The following is a 22807-nucleotide window of genomic DNA, read 5'->3' as shown; positions in this document are numbered from 1 at the left end:
GGGCATCTCTACTGAAGGTAGGACCCGCTCTCCACATCCTGGAAACCCAACAGAGAAAGACAGTCTCTGGCAGCCTCCTTGTCTTGAAGTTCTTGAGAAGGCTACATTTCTAGGCCCCCACAACCTGTCTGTCCGGTTTGAAGCCAGGGGCCTGAGAGCTTCAGGGTGCTGATGCAGGCAGAGACGGCTCTGGTTCAAGCCTCCCTCTGTCCGCTCCCAGAGGTGTGACCTCAGAAGACCATCGCATCTGTAGCGTGGTAGAGGCTGGAAATTCTGTTCTTCAGGATTATGATGCGGATTAAATGCAGTAATCGGGTGTTTGGCAGAGTGCCTGGTAGGGAAGGGGTTCAGTAAAGAGCTGCTCGCACCATTCTGTGCAGGGATTGCTGTAGGGCATGTTTTAGAATTTTAGAGTGTATTTCACTACATGAGTAGCTTCTTGCAGTTTCGAGGCCCTGGCATCCCTCTCCCCTGCCTGCAGGCTTCCTTGTTCACTGGGCCAAGTCCCTGCAGTAATCTTCCTAAGCATGGAGCAGACCGGGCCCTTCCTGGCTAGAACATCCCCATCTACCTTCAGGGTCTGCTGCAGCGGCCAGATGTGAGCTTTTCCCCTGTCTGCTCACTCACCTTCTCTGTGCCTGGCCCCATGTGGGGCAATGTTGGGGAAACAGTGTGGACCACAGACTACCCCATACTATCTTCCTAGGGCTCATAGTCCAGTGGGGGAGACACACAAGTCTCCAGATGGTGACAACTCAGAGGGGATGGGGCTGAGGTGGGGAGGCCAGAGGGTGGGGCCTGTCCTACCGTGGGGGTCAGGGAAGGCTTCCTGGAGAAGGCACCCCTAAGCTGAGAATTGAAGTAGTAAGCAATGAGAGCATGTACCATGTAATATGTAAAGGGGAGGGAGAATGTGAGGTGCTGGGAAGCACTAGGCCCTCTGGGGAAGGGAAGAATTTGGGATGTGGCCAGAGCACAATGCCCCGTGAGTGGAGAGGTCCAGATTTTTCTATTTTTCTTTTCTTTTTTTTCCCCCAGTGATCCTAGATATCCTCCCAAGAGAGGTCCAGATTTTTGACAAGGCTGAAGGGCGGCCCCTGAGACCTGACTCTACCTGTCTGCCTGGCCTTTGCGCAGTCTAGTGCGCGCACAGCCCCCTCCTCGCTCTCACGCATCATCTGTGTGCTCCTTCCCCGCCAGACAAGAACCCCTGGAGGGCAGGAACCAGTTCAGAGCCATCCCTGTCTCCCCAGTGCCAGCACAGAGCTTGGCCTGAGTAGGTTTTGGGTGCTGGGCTTGGTGACTCACACCTGTAATCCCAACATTTTGGGAGGCTGGGGCAGGAGGAACACCTGAGCCCAGGAGTTCCAGACCAACCTGTACAACATAGTGAGACCCGGTCTTTACATAGAAAAAGGAAAACTAGCCAAGCATGGTAGGGTGTGCCTGTAGTCCCAGCTACTTTGGAGGTTGAAGTGGGAAGACCACTTGAGCCCAGGAGTGCAAGGCTGCAGTGAGCTATGATTGAGCCGCTGAACTCCCACCTGGGCGACAGATGGGGACCCCAAAAAATATAGGTTTTGGGAAATGTTTACCAGATGAGAGGCAAGACGGAATTCTCCTAAATTGGAAGCCTGGAATTCTCCTAAATTCGAAGCCTGACGCAGAATGGTTGAAGCAAAAAGCAAAGATCTGTTGTCTTATGGATCTGAAGGGTCCTGAATAGTGTGGCGTCAGGCACAGTATCTCTTTATCAGACGATATCTCTTTAATCTCTGAGCTTGGCCAGGCACAGTGGCTCACGCCTGTAATCCCAGCACTTTGGGAGGCTGAGGTGGGTGGATGATGAGGTCAAGAGATGGAGACCATCCTGGCTAACATGGTGAAACCCCATCTCTACTAAAAATATAAAAATTAGCTGGGCGTGGTAGCACGCGCCTATAGTCCCAGCTACTCAGGAGGCTAAGGCAGGAGAATTGCTTGAACCCAGGAGGCAGAGGTTGCAGTGAGCCAAGATCGCACCACTGCACTCCAGCCTGGCAACAGAGCAAGACTCCATCTAAAAAAAAATATCTGAACTTGGCTTTTCTCTGAGCTGGCTTCATTCTCGGGAGGCTGTTCCCTCCTGACGGGTGCAGGAATGGCTGCCAGTAGCTCTAGAAATGGGATGCAGTCTTAACCACCCTAGTGGGAAGAGAGCTCCTCTCTCCTGAGAGTTCCATCTCAGGCCTTAGGACCGGCTGCGGCTGACTCTGTAACCTTCCTGTCCCTGACCAATCACTGTAACAGAGGTTGGGGACAGGGCACCTATCCACTCGTATCCACTCGTAGAACCTTTGGGGAGGACAGCGGGGAGTCAAGGTAATGTGAAGAGGCCTACCCAGAGTCCTGGGGTGAGAGAGATTGGGTGACCAAAGCTGGCCCACCCAGGGGAAGATAGGAAGAGAAGTGGGCCATTCTGGCCTCAGACCACTTCGTCCTTTCTACCCCACGCCAAGGCAGAGCTCCCTGTAGGATGAGTTTCTCACTTGACCTGAAATCTGTCCCTGTGGGGCTGCCGCAAGTGTGCAGGCTTCAGGGCAGGTGGCCCACACCCCCCGTGCCCCAGCCTCCTGCCCGCGGGTGTGCAGCCCAACCACCCGGATAGGGGAGGATGGTGCTCAAGTTATGGGGACTCAGACAAGCATGGAGAGTCCTGCAGAGAGGCCCAGCACCAGGTTCCCAGGCTGCTCCTGGAGATGCTGTCCCACATGGGCCGGTCACCCACCTGCCGTGAGACTCCCAGCTGGGACCTTCCCTGCAGAGCCTGTGAGGTGGAACGATGGTGATGGTGCCCCCTTGTGGGGTAGGTGCATGTGGCCGGCACAGAGTGGTGGCAGCAACTGTAACACACGGTTCGGGGGGGTCCAGGACAGGGGCCCTTCCTGTGCGCCCTGTGGTGCTGAGTGCCAGACTGGGTGAGCTCACCAAGCCCTCCTTGGGAAGGTGCTGTTGATGCAGCAGGGAGGCCCAGGGCAGTCACCTCTCTCTGCTGTTGGCGATGGAGCAGGGATCGGAACCTAGGCACCTGGCTTCAAGTCCCCTGCGCTGTGGTGGAATGAGGCTCTGCCATGTTGGTGGTTATTTAGTGTGAACAAGAGCTCAGGCCTGGTTTCCAGGTGTGACTTTACTGCACCCTTGCCCTACCTCCGTGGCTTGAGAATTCTGGAAAATTCTGGAAGAAGTGTTTCTTCTCTCTTGAAATTTTGTAAATAACATTTGCCTGCATGCTGTCAGAAGAAAATAACATCTCTGTCTATTTCCACGTGTTGCGGTATTTCCTGGCTTGAGACCCCACCAGCTTCCCAGTCACCCAGGCTTGAAGCCACGTTCTTCCTAGCTTCTCTCCCCACCCTGCCTATCCCTGTGCATGTAGCGGTGACCACGTCCTGTTGATTATCTGATTATCTGCTGGAAGCCTCAGGAATGGCAGCCTTCTGAGTTAGTACAGGCACCAGGAGCACAGCCTGTGGCCAGGCTGCGCAGGGGCTGGTGATGTTGGTTTCTCTCACCTTAACATGTGAGTTGTGTAGTAATACGGTCCTATATCACTTAATGACGACGCATTCCGAGAACTGCGTCATTAGGCGATTGCATGGTTGTGTGAACATCCTAGTGGACTTACACAAACCTAGGTGGCATAGGCCAGGCCCGGTGGCTCACGCCTGTGATCCCAGCACATTGGGAGGCCGAGGCGGGCGGAATCACCTGAGGTCGGGAGTTCAAGACCAGCCTGACCAACATGATGAAACCCCATCTCTACTAAAAATACAAAGTTAGCCAGGTGTGGTGGTGGGCATCTGTAATCTTAGCTACTCGGGAGGCTGAGGCAGAAGGAGAATCATTTGAAACGGGGAGGCGGAGGTTGCATTGAGCCAAAATCATGCTATTATACTCCAGCCTGGGCAAGAAGAGCGAAACTACGTCTCAAAAAACAAACAAAAAACTTAGGTGGCATAGCCTACTGCACACCTGGGCTACCTGGAATAGCCTAGTGCTCCTGGGCTCCACACCTGCATAGCGCGTGGCTGTGGTGAGTACCCTCGGCAACTGTAACACAGTGTAGGTATTTGTGTGTATGAACATAGACAACGGACGGTAAACATATAGTGGGAAATCGTATGGGACCACCGCCTGCATACGCAGTCCATCATTGACTGAAATGGCTTTATGCGGCTTGTGACTAGACGTGTATGTGCCTCAGTATTCAAAAGATGTGAAAAGGTGGACAGAGATTCAACGTAAAGAAATGATAAATGTTTGGGCCGGGTGTGGTGGCTCATGCCTGTAATCCCAACACTGTGGGAGGCCGAGGCGAACGGGTCATGAGGTCAGGAGATTGAGACCATCCTGGCTAACACGGCGAAACCCTGTCTCTATTAAAAGTACAAAAATTAGCCGGGTGTGGTGGTGTGCGCCTGTAGTCCCAGCTACTAGGGAGGCTGAGGCAGGAGAATCCCTTGAACCCGGGAGGCGGAGGTTGCAGTGAGCCAAGATCGTGCCACTACCCTCCAGTCTGGGCAACAGAGAGAGACTCCATCTCAAAAAAAAAAACAAAAGATAAATGTTTGAGGTGATATGATAATTACCCTGACTCAATCCTTGTATGCATTTATCAAAATACCACATGTACCCCATAAATATATATAATAATTATGTGTCAATAAAATTAAACATTTTTAAAAAGGTATATAGAGAGAAGTAAGTTTCTCTCCCTGTCCTCCTTCAGCTTTGCCTTCCTAAAAGCATCCACCTAGTTTATTGTATGTCCTTCCAGAAGGATCTCTGATGGAGCTTAGCTAACGACAGTCCACAGCAGCCACAGCCTAGGCCAGCCGACAGAGTTTGTAAATAAAGTTTTATTTGCACATGTCCAGGCTATTTGTTTATATACTGTCTGTTACTCTTTTCATGCTACAAGGCAGAGTTGATAGTTGCTGCAGAGCCTAGTCTGATCATTTAAGCAAGATAGTGTGATGCCTGCAGCTGTGTTTAAAATCAAGGCAAGGTGGTAGAGGCAGCGGCAGCAGAAGGCCCAGAGGCAGCAAGAAGACAGGGTTGAGTCAGTGTGTTTGCGAGAGTTGGAATTGAAGCCTCTTAAAATGGCAGATGATTTGGACTTTGAGACAAGGGAGGCAGGGGCCTCGGCCTCCTTCCCAGTGCGGTGCTCAGCATTATGTAACAATGGCTTCGTGGTGCTCAAAGGCTGGCCTTACTTGTAAGATGGTTGAGATGTCTACTTGTAAGACTGGCAAGCACAGCCATGCCAAGGTCCAGCTGGTTGGCACTGATATCTTTACTAGGAAGAAATATAAAGATAATTGCCTATCAACTTAGAATGTGGATGTCCCCAACATCAAAAGGAATGACTTCCAGCTGATTGACATCCAGGGTGGGTACCCCTCACTGCTCCAGGACATCAGGGAGGTGCGAGAGGACCTTGGTCTGCCTGAGGAGACCTTGGCAAGGAGATCGAGCAAAAGTACAACTGTGGAGAAGGGCCCCTGATCACCGTGCTGTCTGCCATGACATAGGAGGCAGCTGTTGCAGTCAAGGCCATGGCAAAAGAACTGGCTCCCAGGGTGACTGGCGGCCATGGCAGCAGTGATCCTCTGAGCCTGCAGAGGCCCCTCCCCTGGCCTTCCCTAGGCTGGACTCCTCCTACACAATGTGTTTGACGTTTTAGTTTGGTTTTTCCCACCCCCTCAATCTGTCAGGGAGCCCCTGCCCTTCATCTAGCTCCCTTGGCCAGGTGCTAGCAAAGCCATGGCCTTGGTGAAGCTGCCATCCTTTTCCCTGCTTGCACTACAGCCCTGGTCAGGGGAGAAGGTGGGTGATGCTTGTGGTCTATTTATTTATTTTGAAACAGAGTCTCACTCTGTTGCCCAAGCTAGAGTGCAGTGACACCATCTCAGCTCACTGCAACCTCCACCTCCCGGGTTCAAGCGATTCTCCTGCCTCAGCCTCCTGAGTAGCTAGGATTACAGGCACGCGCCATCATGCCAGGCTAATTTTTATATTTTTAGTAGAGACAGGGTTTCACCACATTGGCCAGGCTGGTCTTGAACTCCTAACCTCAGGTGATCTGCCCGCCTCGGCCTTCCAAAGTACTGAGATTACAGGTGTGAGCCACCGCACCCAGCCTTACTTATTTTTTTTAATTCAACCTGGAGTCAGAAAGCGGTGGATTCTGGCACATGGTCCTTGTGCCCTCCCCACTCATCCCTGGTCTGGTCCCCGTTCGCCATGGCCCTTTACCCTAAGCACCACCCCCACAGACTGGGGCCAGCCCCCTGCCCTACCTAAGATGGGGAGGGAAGAGGAGGAGAGGGGAGGGGTCCTGCCCCCATGGGCTTTACCCTTCCCTGCAGTCTCTCTCCCCAACACATTTGTTAAAATCAAACCTGAATAAAACTACAAGTTTAATATGGAGAAAAACAATAATAAAGTTGAGACAGACCTGGGCCTTTTAGTCTGTACTCCTGCCTCTGTGAGCCTTGACTCTGAAAAGGGGATGGTAAAAGGATGTCTCTTGGGGTGGCTCGGGGGCTTCTGTGGAGTCCGGGCAGCACAGGACCTAACCAGCAGGGTGTCAGTGCCTGGGCTGCGGGCATTGACTCGCCTGTGTCCCACAACCCCTCTTGGAACTGGAGCACTAGCAGGGGCTCAGCCGCCAAAATCCAGGGACAGATGAGGCTGTCACCATCCAAGATGGAAGAGCACTTACAGGAAATCTGGTGTGTCATTCCTGGCTGCCCACCTGCACGACCAGGCCCCTCCCCGTGAGTACTGCAGGGTACCCTACTCCTGCAGAAAACAAGCCTCCCATGAGCCTGAATCCATCCTGTCGCTGCTCTGCCCCCCGCCCCCAGTGGCTCCGGTCTCCCGCAGAATGAGTGAAGTCCTCACCGGGGTCCACTGGGTCGCCATCCCATGTCATCCCCAGTGCTCCCCTCCCAGTGTGCACTGGTGCCGGGCCTGCTCCCACTGCCACACTTAAGCCCGCCCCAGTGGTTGCTGCCTGCTGCGGGGTTTGCACAGGGACTCCTGAATGAAGACCCAGACCTGAGCCCGGTTGAGCCTCTGGGAACACTCCTTTCAAGGCCATCTCACCCTTGGCTCCTTTCTGTTCATTCCAAAATAGCAAAGTAACACCTGCATTGCTATGTTTATTCTGAGGCTGATTGCCATCACAGTCATATGGGGGCCTGTTAAAATCTGGGCCCCTGGGCCCTAGCTAGGACCTCCTGACTCTGGTGCTCTGTGCACCCGGCTCACAGACATCCCGATTTCATGTGGTAGACATGAAAGGGAAGGTCATCTCCAGCCAGAGGTTAGCATGGTCGTTAGGGAGCAGCCCTAAATACTCCTCCTTCAGGCTTGTCTGGACATCCTCCCTCCCCATCCCTCCTCTGAGAGCTGACGCCCTCCCACCGTGTCTCCGGCCCTGCACGGCGTTTCTTCCTGGTGTTTTGACTCCCACTTGGATGACTGTGTCTGTTTCCCCCGCCCTGCTCCAGGCTGGCACGGATGGTGTGAGTCATCACCGCCACCGCCCCCTGATACCCAACCTGTCCTTGCATCTCGTGGGTACCATTGCACCTGTGTGCAAATGCCAGACAGACATCTCTCTGCCTGTCACCTGATGCCTGGCATCAGGTTTCTCCTTGTCCCTTTGTGAGGGCCACAGCCAGCGGCGGGAGAGGGAGACAAGCTCTGTTTGACCTTCACCCTCTCCCTGGGGAGCTGGCTACCACCTGCTGGGCGAGCGGCAGAGCCCCATCCCTGCAGCAGCAAGGCCCTGCCCACCAGCTGCTGCACACCAGTGTCTCTCCCTGGAGCTCATGCCTTTCACCGTCCCACCCAGGGCTCCCCACACCCCGCCTCCGCTCCGGCCCTTCCTCCTCCTCAGGCCAGACAAGCGAGCCGAGAGTTAAGCTGTGCTCTGGTTTCAGAGCAAGACAGTCCTGGGGTGTGTTCCAGTCCTGCCTCCTCCAGGCTCCATGACGGGCAGGTGTCTTTTCTTCTCCCAGATTGCTTCCCTGATAAGATAGAGGTCTAGTTACGCCAGCATCATAGGGGTGCTGCGCTGGCCAAGTGAAATTGTGCATGGGAAGTACTTAGGAGCTAGGTGAGGCAGCTCACGCCTGTAATTCCAGCACTTTGGGAGGCTGAGGCGGGAGGATTGCTGGAGGCTGGGAGTTCAAGACCAGCGTGGGCAACATAGCAAGACCTTGACTGTTTAAAAAGAAAAAGAGGCCAGGCACGGTGGCTCACACCTGTAATCCCAGCACTATGGGAGGCCAAGACGGGCGGATCACGAGGTCAGGAGATCAAGACCATCCTGGCTAACACGTTGAAACCCCATCTCTACTAAAAGTACAAAAAGATTAGCCGGGCGTGGTGGCGGGCGCCTGTAGTCCCAGCTACTCGGGAGACTGAGGCAGGAGAATGGCGTAAACCTGGGAGGTGGAGCTTGCAGTGAGCCGAGATCGCACCACTGCACTCCAGCCTGGGCGACAGAGCAAGACTCCGTCTCAGAAAAAAAAAAAAAAAGAAAATACACACACACCCAAACACATGTGTTCTGAACATACCTCTCCTCCTCTCTGACATCCACTTGAATTCTGGTCCCTGTTTAACAGGCCTTCAGAGCCTTGGACTTGAGCAAATGCGTCTGAGCCCTGACCTTGAGACCCACACTCACATACATGCCCACCCCACATACACGTGTGCACGTGGTGGATTTCCTGCATGCTGGAGAAACAACAGGAATGTAAAAGCTAAAGAGCACTTACATGTTTTTTCTTTTCTTTTTTTTTTTTTTAAGAGACAGAGTCTCGCTGTATTGCCCAGGCTGGAGTACAGCGACACAGTTGCAACTCACTGCAGCCTCAAACTCCCAGGCTCAAGCTATCCTCGCACCTCAGCCTCCCAAGTCACTGCGACCACAGGCACGTGCTAATTTTTGTATTTTTTTGTTTGTTTTGTAGAGACAGGGACTCACTTTGTTGCTCAGGCTGGTCTCAAACTCCTGGTTTCAAGTGATCCTCTCGCTTCAGCCTCCCGAGTAGCTGGGGTTATAGGCATGCGCCACGACACCCAGCTAATTTTTGTATTTTTAGTAGAGACGGGGTTTCACCATGTTGGCCCGGCTTGTCTTGACCTCCTGGCCTCAGATGATCTGCCCTCCTTGGCCTCCCAGAGTGCTGGGATTACAGGTGTGAGCCACTGCACCCGGCCTAGAACTCATGTTCTTAACCATATTGCAAGACACTATATCTCAGGTGGGACCTGTGAGATGCTGTGAAGCCTGCCTAAGGTCACTGAGTGTGTGAGAGAGACAGCAAAGATCCCAGCCCCATCCCTGAGGGCCACAGCTGTGCCCTAACCACTGTGCAGCCCTTCCCTTTGGAACCTGGCTCTGAGTTCCAGCCTGGGCCTTTGCAAGAACTGCAGTCCTGCCATGGCTGTTTGGCCCTGCCCGTGGAATGGGGGTCCTGTGGCTGTGCTCCCCCAGATCCTGGGGACCCACCCCTTTATGAGACTTCAGTCACTTTGCCTGGAGACCGTGACTGACAATGATCACCTGCTTCCTGGTGCCTTAATTGAGACAATGGGCATTGCATGACCTTTTCCATGCCCATCATGGGGTCATGTGGGCTGTGACATGGCGTAGTCTGGTGGGTCCAAGCTGGCCCTGTGGTCAGACCTGGTGGGCCTATCACCTCCCCTCTTGAGTCCGCATCGAGTGCAGATACTGACGAACTGGGTGTGAAATGCCCCGGATAGCACGTCTCATGTGGTTAGTGCTCAGTACGCCAGAGTCAGTTATTTTGACCCACACCTGCTCGTGAAGTGTCTCACGCTGCCGCTTTCTTTTCAGCCACCTCCTCACACCATTTTAAATGGACAGGTGTGTGTGGGGCTCGTCCTGGGCCAGCCAGCCGCTCTCCATGCAGCCTTGAACAAGTCATCACACTCTGCCCATGCCGCAGTTTTCTCCTCTCGTTTCTTTTTTTTTTTTTTTCCTGAAATTATTTGGTAGAGACTGGCTTTGTTGGCAAGGCTGGTCTCAAACTCTTGGCTTCAAGCAATCCTCCTGTCTGGGCCTCACATCATGCTGGGATTGCAGGCATGAGCCACATGCCCTGTCTCCTCTCTAAAGTGGGAGGGCACTGATACTCCCGTCATGGCGCTGATCAGGGAATTGAAGCTGTGTTTATTGGCATTGGAAGTGCTGGGGATGGGCCTGGCGGGTGTGAGTACCGTGTCGGTGTGACATTCTGATCTGCCCATGCTGCTCTTTCTTTTTTCTTATTAATAGATTGGTTTCTTTTTTATTTGAATATATTTAGCCTTATTTCTAAGCAATGGTATTTGTAAAATCTTAGTTTTGGTGTGTTCATTCCTTTTTTTTTTTAGACAGAGTCACTGTGTCGCCCAGGCTGGAGTACAGCGGCACGATCTTGGCTCACTGCATCCTTCACCTCCCAGGCTCAAGCGGTTCTACTTGAGAGTGCCTCAGCCTCCTGAGTAGGTGGAACTACAGGAGCTCGCCACCACACCCGGCTAATTTTTGTATTTTTAGTAGAAGTGCATTTCTACTGCACTTCTGTAAGCACTTGGGCGGATGTAACCTCCTCAGGCTCTGGCTCTGGTGGTGACTCCTACAAGGCCGGGCCTGGTTCCAGACCCTGTAGGTGCCCAGCTGAAGGTGTGGTCTGATTGCTGTGTGGGGAGTGAAGGTTGCCAGCCTAGAAACTGGGCCTCAGGCTCACCCAGAGGCTCTCGGAACAAAGAACAGGCGCCATCTCGGCTGGCTGCAGTGGCTCACACCTGTAATCCCAGCACTTTGGGAGACCGAAGGGGGTGGATCACGAGGTCAGGAGTTCAAGACCAGCCTGACCAACATGAGGAAACCCCATCTCTACTAAAATTACAAAAATTAACCGGGCGTGGTGGCACGTGCCTGTAATCCCAGCTACTCGGGAGGCTAAGGCAGGAGAATCGCTTGAACCCGGGAGGCAGAGGTTGCAGTGGATTGAGATCATGCCACTGCACTCCAGCCTGGGTGACAGCAAAACTCAGTCTCAAAAAAAAAAGAAGAGGTGCCATCTCAAGCACTTTATGTGCATGAGACTGGCTGCCATTGTGTCAGGGGTTATGGTGGTATCCAGCCTGATGCCACAGCCAGCTCTGGGCCAGCCTCCTCGCCCCAGCAGTGCCCACCCCCAGCCTGACCCTGGACGCTGGCAATGCTGTGACATGAGCCACTACTAAGCATTTGCAATGCTAGGTCGGTCCGGACTTTCTCCACAAATGATTTAGTTCTGTTAGTCCACCCCTGCTGTAAAACAGCTACTCTCCCTTCCCCATTTAAAGCTTGAGGAAGCTGAAATGTGGAGAGTTGAGAGAGTGTATCCAGAGCTCCCGAGCCAGGGGCTAGGACTTGAAGCCTGGCTTCAGCCGCCACACAGGACAGCTTAGGGTGGGCCTGGCATGACTCCCTGCTTCACAGAGTCGATGCTCTCACTCCTGGATGAAGCGCCTGGCAGAGTCCGTGGGCAGCAGTGCTGTGTGTGTCATGCGAATTCTTCTTATGCTTCTGATGATTCCTCCAATTTGCATTTCCTTTTTTTTTTTTTTTTTTTTTTGAGACGGAGTTTGGCTCTTGTCACCCAGGCTAGAGTGCAATGGCGTGATCTTGGCTCACAGCAACCTCCGTCTCCCAGGTTCAAGCGATTCTTCTGCCTCAGCCACCTGAGTAACTGAGACTACAGGAGCGTGCTACCACACCCAGCTAATGTTTGTATTTTTAGTAGAGGCCAGGTTTTGCCGTGTTTCCCGGCTGGTCTTGAAATCCTGACCTCAGGTGATCCGTCCACCTCAGCCTTCCAGAGTGCTGGGATTACAGGCGTGAGCCACCATGCCCGGCCCAGGATGATGATTTTGAAGGCGGAACATTAAATAGGATTGCAAAGGATGCCAGGCTGAATGCTTTTCCTCGCTGACACGTGAAGTGAGAGGATGTAGCAGCAGCTGTCATAGGCCTTCAGTCTCAGAGCAGTGATAGGCATTCAGAATCTACTGTAACTTGATGCAATGGGAAAAGATCTGTTGTTTCTTTTCATGGCAGCCTCAAGGTCTGCTAAACACTGTTTCTTTTCTCTGTCTCTTTTTTGGCCTCTGTTAATAAGAAGGAAATGCTAAATTTCAGTTCCGTTCATGAAAATAAAGAGATAATAAGTTTCTCCCCTCAAGTTCATGGACCCTTTGGGGGTCAGTGGACCCCGACTGGTTAAGCCCGGGGCATGCTTGGGCTTGTCCATGACTTGGGGTAGCTGCTGGAGTCCTGGGGGCTGCCTTCCCAGGCAGGGCCAGCTCCGGTCCCCACTAGAGCTCCAGGGTCAGCAAGCACATGGGCCTTTGTCAGACAGCTCCTTCTCTGTCTGCAGGAGGGACACCTGCCGTCTGCTGACCACCTGCAGCTCCTCCCAGGCCTCCACCCCCAAGGAGGAGGAAGTGCCCAGGCAGGAACCGGGCCTGACCTCTGGGGAGGCCAGGGACTGACCTCTGTCGGCTTCTTTCCTCCAGCACCGCAGTTCAGCAACCCATCGCCACCCAGCACAGTGGCCAGAGAGGAGTCCCGGGGTCTGATGTTAGACTCTGCCCGGGAACAGCCACCTGGTCCCAGGGAGACACCATACTTTACCTGGACCTCAGTTTCTTCCCCTAGAAAATGGGGCAGTGCTTGATGAGACCAGGGGTGCAGAGCCCCTGGCCTAGCAGGGTGGCAGGAGGAGGAGTCCACACGGAGATATTACTGGACTGGAAGCTCTCGGGGACTCCCACTGCCTCCAGCAGCAGGGGAATGGCAGCAGGGCGGGGGGGGGCCCCCGAGAAGCTGCCAGCAAGCCCTCTTCCTGGCCCCCTTCCCTGCCTGTCGTGTCGTCTCCATTCCCAGGATCTGCTGGCCCAAAGAAGGGCTTTCTAATGGTCAGGCCTGACCTCTCCCTCTTCTGCTCCTAGCCTTTCCTTCCTGCTCCCCTGGTCACTCTGGGGTAAAATCCAAGCTCTAATAGCCAAAAACTGGAAACAGTACAAATTCTTGTCAGCTGGTGAATGGGCAAATAAAACGCAGCACATCCTATAATTACTCTTCAGCAGTATAAAGGGACTGAAACTCGGGCTCATTATGCTCAGTAAGGGAAGCCAACCGCAGAAGGCCACACAGCTTCAATTCCATTTTAATCAAATGTCCAGAAAAGGCAAATCTGTGCAGATGGAAAGCCCAGCCCTCCCTTCTGCGTGGTGGCGGCTGTGGGCCTCTCAGGAACGGGGGCTGCAGCTGTTGGGTTTGGGCTACGTCCCTTCATTCATGCTGGGAGCCACTGCCTGTTAGCCTGGGAACACCCGGGACCAGGCCTGTCCCTTCCACCTGCTTCTGTGTCCTGGGTCAGGGAGCCGGGCCCTGAATAGCTGTACAGGTCTGTGTAGCTATTGAGAGTATTTTGGGAGTGGGGATTCTGAGAGGCACATGGCATTGTAGTTGAGAGCTGAGTTCAAAGCCCGGCTCCCATGTATACCAGCTGTGTGATCTTGGGCAAAGCTGTTTGAGCTTGGTTTCCTAATAGGGTTAAAGTGAGGATTCGCTCTTTCACCCAAATAAAGCACAAAAAAAAAAAAACCCCAAAAACCAAGGACCAAGTACAGTGGCTCATACCTGTAATCCCAGCACTTTGGGAGGCTGAGGCAGAAGGATTGCTGGAGCCCAGGAGTTTGAGACCAGCCTGGGCAACATAGTGAGACCCCATCTCCACCAGAAATAAAAATGACCTGGGTGTGACAGTGCACGCCTTTGGTCTCTGCTATTCAGGAGGATGCTTGAGCTTGGGAGGTCAAGGCTGCAGTGAGCTGTGTTTTTACCACTTTACTCCAGCCTGAGCAACAGTGTGAGACCCCATCTCAAAAACAAACAAAACACCGAGACAGTGTTGAAGACGTGGTGGTGACCAAGACAGCCCCAGTCCTGTCCTCCTGGGCTCCCAGTCTAGTAGGGGAGGTGGCTGATGTGTAGAAAGATTGTGTGCTCTTCATTGTGTATTTGTGTGAAGGTGCTTAGAGCCAAGGTGAGGCGTGGAGGGCAGTGCTGACTTGGGGTGGGGGTGCCCAAGGGCACCTTACCTCGGGCAGTGGCCAGCGAGGGGCCTGAAAGGGAGTACAGAGCTCAGGCAGCCTATTGGGGGAGGGCTGAAGAGGGCAGTATGGGCAGAGGCTTTGGGGCAGGAGTGGGTGGAGCCCCAAGAGGGACTTGGGGTGTGGACAGTCACAGGCCTGGGTCCCCTGTCCCTGCAGCCCAGAACGTGACCGTGGACGAGGTCATCGGCGCCTACAAGCAGGCTTGCCAGAAGCTGAACTGCAGGCAGATCCCCAAGCTCCTCAGGCAGCTGCAGGTACGGGAGGGGCGGGGTGGGTGCGTCCAGTGTGGGTGTCGGGGGGCCCTAGGGTGAAGCCACCCCAGCAGGAGAGGGCCTCCCACTCCCCAGCCCCAGGCGATCATGAATACATCTTTGAAAGCCTGCTGCTCAGCTAGAGAAATCAGTTTCTTCATACATATGAAGAGCACAGAATTCTATAAAGTAAGACATTCAGGTATCCGTCAGCCCCAAAAGAAACACTGTTTCCTGGGGAAGAGACATATAGGATTCTTGTTAAGTCTGAATTACAAAATTTCTTTCTTTCTTTCTTTCTTTTTTTGAGACGGAGTCTTGCTTTTGTTGTCCAGGCTGGAGTGCAGTGGCACGATCTCGGCTCACTGCAACTTCTGCCTCCTGGGTTCAAGCAATTCTCCTGCCTCAGCCTCCCAAGTAGCTGGGATTAAAGTGTGCGCCACCACGCCCAGCTAATTTTTTTTGTATTTTTAATAGAGGTGGGGTTTTGCCATGTTGGCCAGGCTGGTCTCAAACTCCTGACCTCAGGTGATCTGCCCACCTCGGCCTCCTAAAATGCTGGGATTACAGGCATGAGTCACCATGCCCAGCATATTCATAAAAGTCAGGATTACAGAAATAACATATATCCTCAGGTTAAAAAAAAATTAAAATACTACAGATCTGAAAAACCAAATCCACCTCTTATCTCCCGCCCCAAGGCCCCTCCTCAGGAACCCCCGTTGTTGGCCACTCTGCATTTCCTGGCCTTTTCTGTGCGTTGGTAAGGTGGCTATTGAGAGCTACCTGCTGGTGTTCCATTTCCACAGAGGTGGCTCTCCCACCCTGCCACTCCCCCAGCCCCCTCCCTCAGTGCCTCTCCTGTGGGTCCCCGCCTGGCGCCTAGTCAGTGAAGCACCACTGGTCCCGAGGGTTCCAGGGTTGCCTGTCCTCGGGCTGTTGACCCTCAGCTGTGCTGGAAGCAACCACGCTCCTTGTCCATCACTGTTCACTGGGGTTAGGGTAGGTTCTCTGGAACATTCCAGAAGAGGGGCTTGCCAGGTCCCAGGAAGGGTGGCTGCTCAGTGTGGCAGCTGAGAGGGTGGGTCCTTGGAGCCCATCGGCCTGGTTCAGACCAGCCGTGCAGCATCCACCCTACAGGTGATGTGTGTAAGCCCAGAGGGCGGGAGCTTGGGTCTGCAGGGCGGTGGGCTCTGACTGGGTGCTGGGCCCCAGGCCCTGCCTTCACCAAGAGGCCTCCTGAGCCCAGCCCTGCCAGCTTCCCAGGCTCATTTCCTGCCTCACAGCACAGACTCCCTCTGTCGGGACATCCCCCAGCGATGCTGGGCCCACTCCCTCGCTTGGTCCCACTGGGGCAGAGGCGCTTTGCCGAGGCCTGCCTGGCTGCAGGGCTGGCTGGTCCTCAGTCGTGTGGGTGCAGAGTTCTCTCGCTATCTAAGGCCCTGTACCCCAGGTTCCAGCTGGTGGGCGACGTCTGAGCCTCTGTTCAGTGCCTTCGCCCAAACCCCACCCCGGAACCTTGGAACCCTGCCTGACCTCTGGCATAGCAGCCATTTGGGGTCTCGACTGCCCTCCCATTCAAGTGTCGTTCTACCTTAACCCCCATCCACTCTGCTTTCTCAGGAATTCACAGACCTCGGGCACCGCCTCGACTGTCTGGACCTGAAAGGTGTGTGTCTGGCCAGGGACTGGGAGCCCTTGGGTCGTGGGCAGGTCGGGGGCTCCCTAGAGGTGAGTCTGAGGACCTGCCTGGGGTCAGTGGCCTCTGGAGCTGAGCTGAGCCAGGGCAGGGGCTGGGCCTGGTGTGGGGTGGGAGGCGGGGGCAGAGGGCCCTTCCAGCCTCCCTTGGCCATGTTCCCGCCATGCAGAGGTGCGCTGTCTCAGACATGCACACGGCTGCTGACTCCCCCCAGGTGAGAAGCTTGACTACAAGACCTGCGAGGCCCTGGAAGAGGTCTTCAAGAGGCTGCAGTTCAAGGTCGTGGACCTGGAGCAGACAAACCTGGATGAAGATGTGAGCTGCCCTGCCACCGCCCACTCGGCTCCCTGAGCTCCTGGGCCCCTTCGAGGTTTGGGTGGGGAGAGGACACTGCAGGAGGAGGGGGTCCCCTAGACGAAGGCTGAGGGGTGGCGCAAGGGCGAGACCTCTGGCAGGGCAAGAGGGAGACATCCAATGTGACCAGAGTGGATGTGGAGGGTGTGTTGGGGCCCCTATGGCCCACCCTCATAAGCAAGGAGAGCCTTGGGGAGCTGGGCTGAGGGGCAGGCGTGTGGCCCCCAGGAGCCCTTTCAGGAACCACGCTGGAGGGTCCAGCTCCTATGGGGTGGGCTTGGAAAGCATTCTGAGAGCAGCCTCCCATCAAGGCCCAAGGGCCCTCCCCTCCCCCGCCTTGGAAGTCCCCAGCCACCCCTGATGTCTGGATCCTGAGGCCCAGGCTCAGGAACACCAAGGCCTGTCCTAGTCACTCAGCACATCAGTCAAGGACTCTGGAGGGCAAGTGACAAAAAACAGACTGGCTACAGCAGAGAAGGAAAGGGTTTGTCCCCGTGGCCCACAGGGCCCTGTCTGTGCTTGTCCTCCTCTCCCGTGAGGCTCTCTCCAGACCCTGGACCCCTCATCTCTCAGTGGGCCCAGTGTCAGGGCCCACGCCTCTCCCCCAGGGCAGCCCAGAGCTGAGGCTGAGCCCCCGAATCTCTACCTGCAGGGTGCCTCGGCCCTCTTCGACATGATCGAGTACTACGAGTCGGCCACCCACCTCAACATCTCCTTCAACAAGCACATAGGCACCCGGGGCTGGCAGGCGGCCGCCCACATGATGCGCAAGGTGGGTGCCTCTTGGCTTCCAGGAAGAGGCAGCTCAGGCTCCCGGCACGGGGAGGCACTTTCTCAGGGCACGGCCCGTAGGCTCTGACTGCATGAGCTCTTTAGTGTGGGCTGTTGTGGGGGTGCTGGGCCTGGCCCTCAGGCCAGGAGGAGAACAGGGCTGAGAGGTGTCCTGGCCTCAAGGACCCTAGCCCCTTCTCTCTTTGCGAGGCATTTCGTGACCTCCACTTTCTCCCATCCACAATGTCATCCCTCCGTGAAGTCATTCCCTTGGAGGTGGCCATGGTCGCCATTCCCCCGTCACTCCTGTGTGAAGGCTGGGTGCAGGGAGGGGTTGGGGCTATCTGGGAACCTCCCAGCCACACAGGAGTTGGGGATCCTGGCTGCCACCAGCCCTGCCTCGCTCACCCACGAGACCCCAGACTGAGCCTTCCCTCCCCAGCCACAGTTTCCCCCATTGTAAAACCAGGCGACATAGCCAGATGACAGCTGTGGCTTCGTTGCTCGTTGAGATGTGGGGCCGCAGGTTCTGGGGCCAGGAGTGCTGGGGCAGGCCTGAGCCAGTGCCTCACCCCTGTTCCCTCGCCCCCTGCAGACAAGCTGCCTGCAGTACCTGGACGCCCGCAACACGCCCCTGCTGGACCACTCGGCGCCCTTTGTGGCCCGTGCCCTGCGCATCCGCAGCAGCCTGGCAGTGCTGCACCTGGAGAACGCCAGCCTGTCGGGGCGGCCCCTCATGCTGCTCGGTGAGCCCCAAGCCCAGGAGGGTGAGTGGGACGTGCGGCCTGCTGGGGGCAGGGGTCGTGTACCAGATCTGGGCAGGGCCTGCCCAGTCACTGTGCCCCCCGTCCCCAGCCACGGCCCTGAAGATGAACATGAACCTGCGGGAGCTGTACCTGGCGGACAACAAGCTCAATGGCCTGCAGGACTCGGCCCAGCTGGGTAACCTGCTCAAGTTCAACTGCTCCCTGCAGATCCTGGACCTCCGGAACAACCACGTGCTGGACTCGGGTGGGTGCAGGGGCCCACCCTACCCCACACCTGTCACCCAGCACCCATCTGCCCGGCCCTGCGCTGGGTGGCCCTGCGCTGGGTGGTGCTGGGGACACAGATGTGGCCAAGACTAGACCCAGTGACAACCTAGACTGGGCAGGACTGGGCTGATAGAGCCCAGAGGCAGGGTCTGATCAGTCTGGGGGCCAGGGAGGGCTTCCTGGAGGAGGAGACACCTCAGCTGACAGCCGCAGGATGAGGTGAAGTGAATAATTACAATCTGAAAAGAAAGCAGTGTTGCTGCGATAACAGGCTCAGCTGGAAGCTGCTTTCAGATGGTGGAGGAGGGAAGACCACCGTGGGTCGGGGCCTCTGGGTTTCCATCTGCAGGCTGGGAGCAGAACCAGCCTTGTGAGAAGCCTGGGAAAGGGTCCAGACTGAGGGAGCCACGAGTGCAGTGGGAGGAGCTCTGGTGTTTGATGTTGGGGGGTTGAGCAAAGAATGGGGATCCGTCAAAGGAGGCATTCCTGTTGCATCCTGGAGGGGGTTGGGGGAGGGTCACTGTGTCCCCAGGTGGCAGGCCCAGACCCCACTCTGCTGAGCACCTGTCCAGGACCATGGCTGTAGGCCTCTGGGCTCAGCCCGGAGGGGGACACAGGACTCTGCCCTCGGGAGCCTGTACTCCAGTCTAGAGACAAAGAGAAGATGAGTGAAACCTCCAGCCCGTCAGATGGTGGGATCTGCATTGGAGGGAGACAGTGCTGACTGTGGGTGGGAGTGAGCCGGCTGCGAGGTGAGGGGGGCTGGAGGTGGTCACATTTGAGCAAAGAACAGAAGCATCTGGGGGAGGCTGTCATCCGGGCACCCAGGCCCAGGGGTCACAGATGTGTGCCCAAGGGTGCCAGGCCGAGGCAGGGCTGCAGGGCAGGGCCTGGGCCTGTGGGACCTCCATGGAGGTCCTAAGCAGAAGGGGTTGCTTCTACCCCGCAGCCCCCTCCCGGGGAAGCACCCGGGCCCCAGAAAGGGCTCTGACTGCCGGCCTTCCGCAGGTCTGGCCTACATCTGCGAGGGCCTCAAGGAGCAGAGGAAGGGGCTGGTGACCCTGGTGCTGTGGAACAACCAGCTAACGCACACAGGCATGGCCTTCCTGGGCATGACACTGGTGAGTCAGGCTGGCAGGGGAGGGAGGCACCTCGGTCCTCGCTGCCACCTCCCATCCCAGCTCTCAGCACAGTTGTCTACAGCTGACGGCTCCTGTCCTGCCCATCCTGCAGGTTCAAGACGATTTAAATTCAGCCCCACCTGCTTCCTCATTCAACTTCTGTGCCTGTTTTCCCTGAGGAGCAGCCCTTCTTTATCTTTTTTTTTTTTTGAGACTGTCTCATCCTGTCACCCAGGCTGGAGTGCACTGGCGCCATCTAGGCTCACTGCAGCCACTTCAGCCTCCGCCTCCCGGGTTCGAGCGATTCTCCAGCCTCAGCCTCCCAAGTAGCTGGGACTACCGGTGCCCACCACCACACCTAGCTAATTTTTGTATGTTTAGTAGACATGGGGTTTCACCATGTTGGCCAGGCCGGTCTTGAAGTCCTGACCTCCAGTGATTCCCCCTGCCTTGGCCTCGGAAAGTATTGGGATTATGAGTGTAAGTCACCGCGCCTGGGTTTCAGTTTTTACGCGGTGCTTAAAGCAAGCCACGCAGACACAGACTCTCAGGGTGAGCACTGGTGTGCCCAAACCCTGGGTAAGAGTCGCCCGCCTTAGGGGCTTCAGGGCGCTCAAGGTCCAGGCCCTGGCCAGGGGCTCAGGCTGTAGGGGGTAGGGACTGACTGGGTGCCTGGGAGTGGACAGAGGACCTGGCATTTGGGAAGACTTCAGGCACAGAAGGGACTTCAGGCCAGGCCTGAGGCAGGGCAGGACGACGCCGGTGCTCAGCGCCCGGCGCACCAAGGAAAAGGAACGCCCTACTCTGGCTCTCTCCACGCTTTTCCTGACTCGGCGTCCTGGGCCCTCCTCCGCCGTCACGGCTCCCTCCTCACCCTTACGCCCCCTCCCTCCAGCCGCACACTCAGAGCCTGGAGACGCTGAACCTGGGCCACAACCCCATCGGGAACGAGGGTGTGCGGCACCTCAAGAACGGGCTCATCAGCAACCGCAGCGTGCTGCGCCTGGGGCTGGCCTCCACCAAGCTCACGTGCGAGGGTAGGGTACGGGGCTGGCCCGGGTGCGGGCTGTTGGGCTCAGCGGGGCGGCCAGCCGGGTGTGGGGCCCGTGGCCAGCCCCTGCGGTGCCCCCCCAGGCGCGGTGGCGGTGGCAGAGTTCATCGCTGAGAGCCCCCGCCTCCTGAGACTGGACCTTCGGGAGAACGAGATCAAGACAGGCGGGCTCATGGCACTGTCGTTGGCCCTCAAGGTGAACCACTCACTGCTGCGCCTGGACCTCGACCGTGAGCCCAAGAAAGAGGCGGTAAGCAGGGGACGGCCCTGCAGCCCTGGGGCGGGCGGGCAGGTGGAAGGCCGGGTGGTGGGGCCGGCCTGAGAGCCCTAGCCAGGCGCTCCCGCCACAGGTGAAGAGCTTCATCGAGACGCAGAAGGCGTTGTTGGCCGAGATCCAGAACGGCTGCAAGCGCAACTTGGTGCTGGCGCGGGAGCGGGAGGAGAAGGAGCAGCCGCCGCAGCTGTTGGCCTCCATGCCTGAGACCACCACCACCGAGCCCCAGCCCGACGACGAGCCCGCTGCTGGGGTGCAGAACGGGGCCCCCAGCCCCGCACCCAGCCCGGACTCAGACTCAGACTCGGACTCGGATGGGGAGGATGAGGAGGAAGAGGAAGGGGAGAGGGATGAGACCCCCTGTCCTGCCCTGGTGCCCCCCACGGACTCCCTGGGCCCTGGGGACAGGAGTCCCCCAGGCAGCCCCTCCACACCCACTGAGCAGCGGATTTCCGTGTCCAGCCCAGGCCGGGGCCACAAGGTGTTTGTGGTGACCCGGGTGGAGAGCCCACCCGAGAGGGCAGAGCCCCCTTCGTCCCCCATCCCTCCTTCTCCCCCGCCCCCTCCCTCCCCACCCGCCTCACCTTCCCTACCACCCGCCGGGGCCATTGTCATCCGGGACACAGGGTCCTCTGAGTCTCAGCAACCACCGGAGCCGCCTCAGTCAGGGCCATCGCTGCCCAACGGCCTGAAGCCCGAGTTCGCCCTGGCACTGCCCCCTGAGCCGCCCCCAGGGCCTGAGGTCAAGGGGGGCAGCTGCGGCCTGGAGCACGGTGAGAGGGGCCCTAGGGCAAGTGATGAGGGGCCCTGGGTGCTGTGTGTGACCTCAGGCAAGCCCCTGCCTGTTGTGGGCCTCAGTTTCCCCTCTTTAAAATGGTTCTCGCAGGGGCCAGCACAAGTGGGGCTTGGTTTTCGTGTACACCGCGCTTCCCTTGGGTCCTGGGAGCTCTTCCTGGGATGGGGCATGTAAGGTGTGTTGCCTTGAGCCTGACCATCTCAGCGGTCTCTGGGCTCTCTGCAGGCCCCGAGGGTCTGGCTGGGGACAGGCTGGGGACAGGTTGTATTTGCCCCACCCGCCTGACGGGGCTGCTGGCCCATCCTCCCCCACAGAACTGAGCTGCTCCAAGAACGAGAAGGAGCTTGAGGAGCTGCTTCTGGAAGCCAGTCAGGAATCCGGGCAGGAGACACTGTGACACTTTAGGTGAGGCCAGGCCCGGGGCCCAGGGCACTGGGGAGGAGCTGAGAGCGCCCCCAGCTCTGACAGTCTCTCCCGCAATCTCTCCTCCCCAAGTTCCCTTTTTCCGGTCGGTCTGCGATGAGCTGAGGCCAGAGCCATGAGAATCTGCTCACCTTCCCCCCAGCCTTCCTGAGGCCCAGGATGCCAGGGGTGGGGGCCATTCTGGGGCCCCCCTCCCCCCACAGCAACACTACAAGGGGTGCAGGAGCTACAGGGAGCGGCCCTCCCCGTGCGACTCAGGCACTTCTGCTTATGAACCCACCACTGGAAGACACTGGGGGTGAATGGGAGGAGGGGGAGCAGGAGCAGGAGGAGTTCTTCAAGGACATCAGGCGCCTGTTCTGGAGAGGCCAGGCTTGCCCTGCAGAGGGCAGGGGTCCTGGGTGGTGGTGGGATGGTCCCCTGTGGCCCTGGGCACAGGGCCGAGCAGGCAGCCTGGTGCTGGAGGAGTGGTGCGTGCTGGTGGTGGTGGACACACGCAGAACAGCCCCAGACAGTGCAGGCCGGGCAGGGTGGGGGGATGGGAGCAGAGGATCAGAGCTTTCTTTCTCAAGTGCAATAAATCTATCAGGGAGCTGGGGCGGGAGCAGCCGGCACTCCGGGACCCTGCTGTCCAGGCCACTGGAGGCTGCGCCCTGAGAGGCACTACAACCCGTTGGGGGTGGGTGGCGTGGGTGTGGGTGTGGGTGAGGGTGGGCAGAGGGCTGGGGCTACTCCTGTCGGTGCAACTCTGTTCACACCTTTTCTAATAAACTGGGGCTGGGTTCACTTTGC

The 22807-nt window shown here is 56.8% G+C and overlaps 1 protein-coding gene and 1 pseudogene across 2 annotated transcripts in view; both read left to right on the top strand.

Annotated features, from left to right (window-relative positions):
* PPP1R37 (protein phosphatase 1 regulatory subunit 37) overlaps nucleotides 1-22807 on the top strand; it is a 51645-nt gene extending 28838 nt beyond the window's left edge. Inside the window, exons 2-13 of one of the 2 annotated variants that reach the window (XM_007997173.3) lie at nucleotides 14398-14495; nucleotides 16116-16161; nucleotides 16406-16506; nucleotides 17198-17317; nucleotides 17912-18062; nucleotides 18172-18327; nucleotides 19359-19471; nucleotides 20367-20508; nucleotides 20606-20772; nucleotides 20873-21569; nucleotides 21907-21997; nucleotides 22088-22807. In XM_007997173.3, coding sequence (XP_007995364.3) covers nucleotides 14398-14495; nucleotides 16116-16161; nucleotides 16406-16506; nucleotides 17198-17317; nucleotides 17912-18062; nucleotides 18172-18327; nucleotides 19359-19471; nucleotides 20367-20508; nucleotides 20606-20772; nucleotides 20873-21569; nucleotides 21907-21989 — 1874 coding nt within the window. In that variant the 3' untranslated portion in view covers nucleotides 21990-21997; nucleotides 22088-22807. Of the gene's footprint in view, nucleotides 1-14397; nucleotides 14496-16115; nucleotides 16162-16405; nucleotides 16507-17197; nucleotides 17318-17911; nucleotides 18084-18171; nucleotides 18328-19358; nucleotides 19472-20366; nucleotides 20509-20605; nucleotides 20773-20872; nucleotides 21570-21906; nucleotides 21998-22087 lie in introns of both variants that reach the window. The other variant, XM_007997172.3, reaches the window with a different exon arrangement.
* Nucleotides 850-14375, top strand: LOC140711833 (eukaryotic translation initiation factor 5A-1-like; annotated as a pseudogene).

The sequence above is a fragment of the Chlorocebus sabaeus genome, chromosome 6 (genome assembly GCF_047675955.1).
Source record: "Chlorocebus sabaeus isolate Y175 chromosome 6, mChlSab1.0.hap1, whole genome shotgun sequence".
NCBI lineage: Eukaryota > Metazoa > Chordata > Mammalia > Primates > Cercopithecidae > Chlorocebus > Chlorocebus sabaeus.
This window is presented reverse-complemented; position numbering and strand designations above follow the sequence as displayed.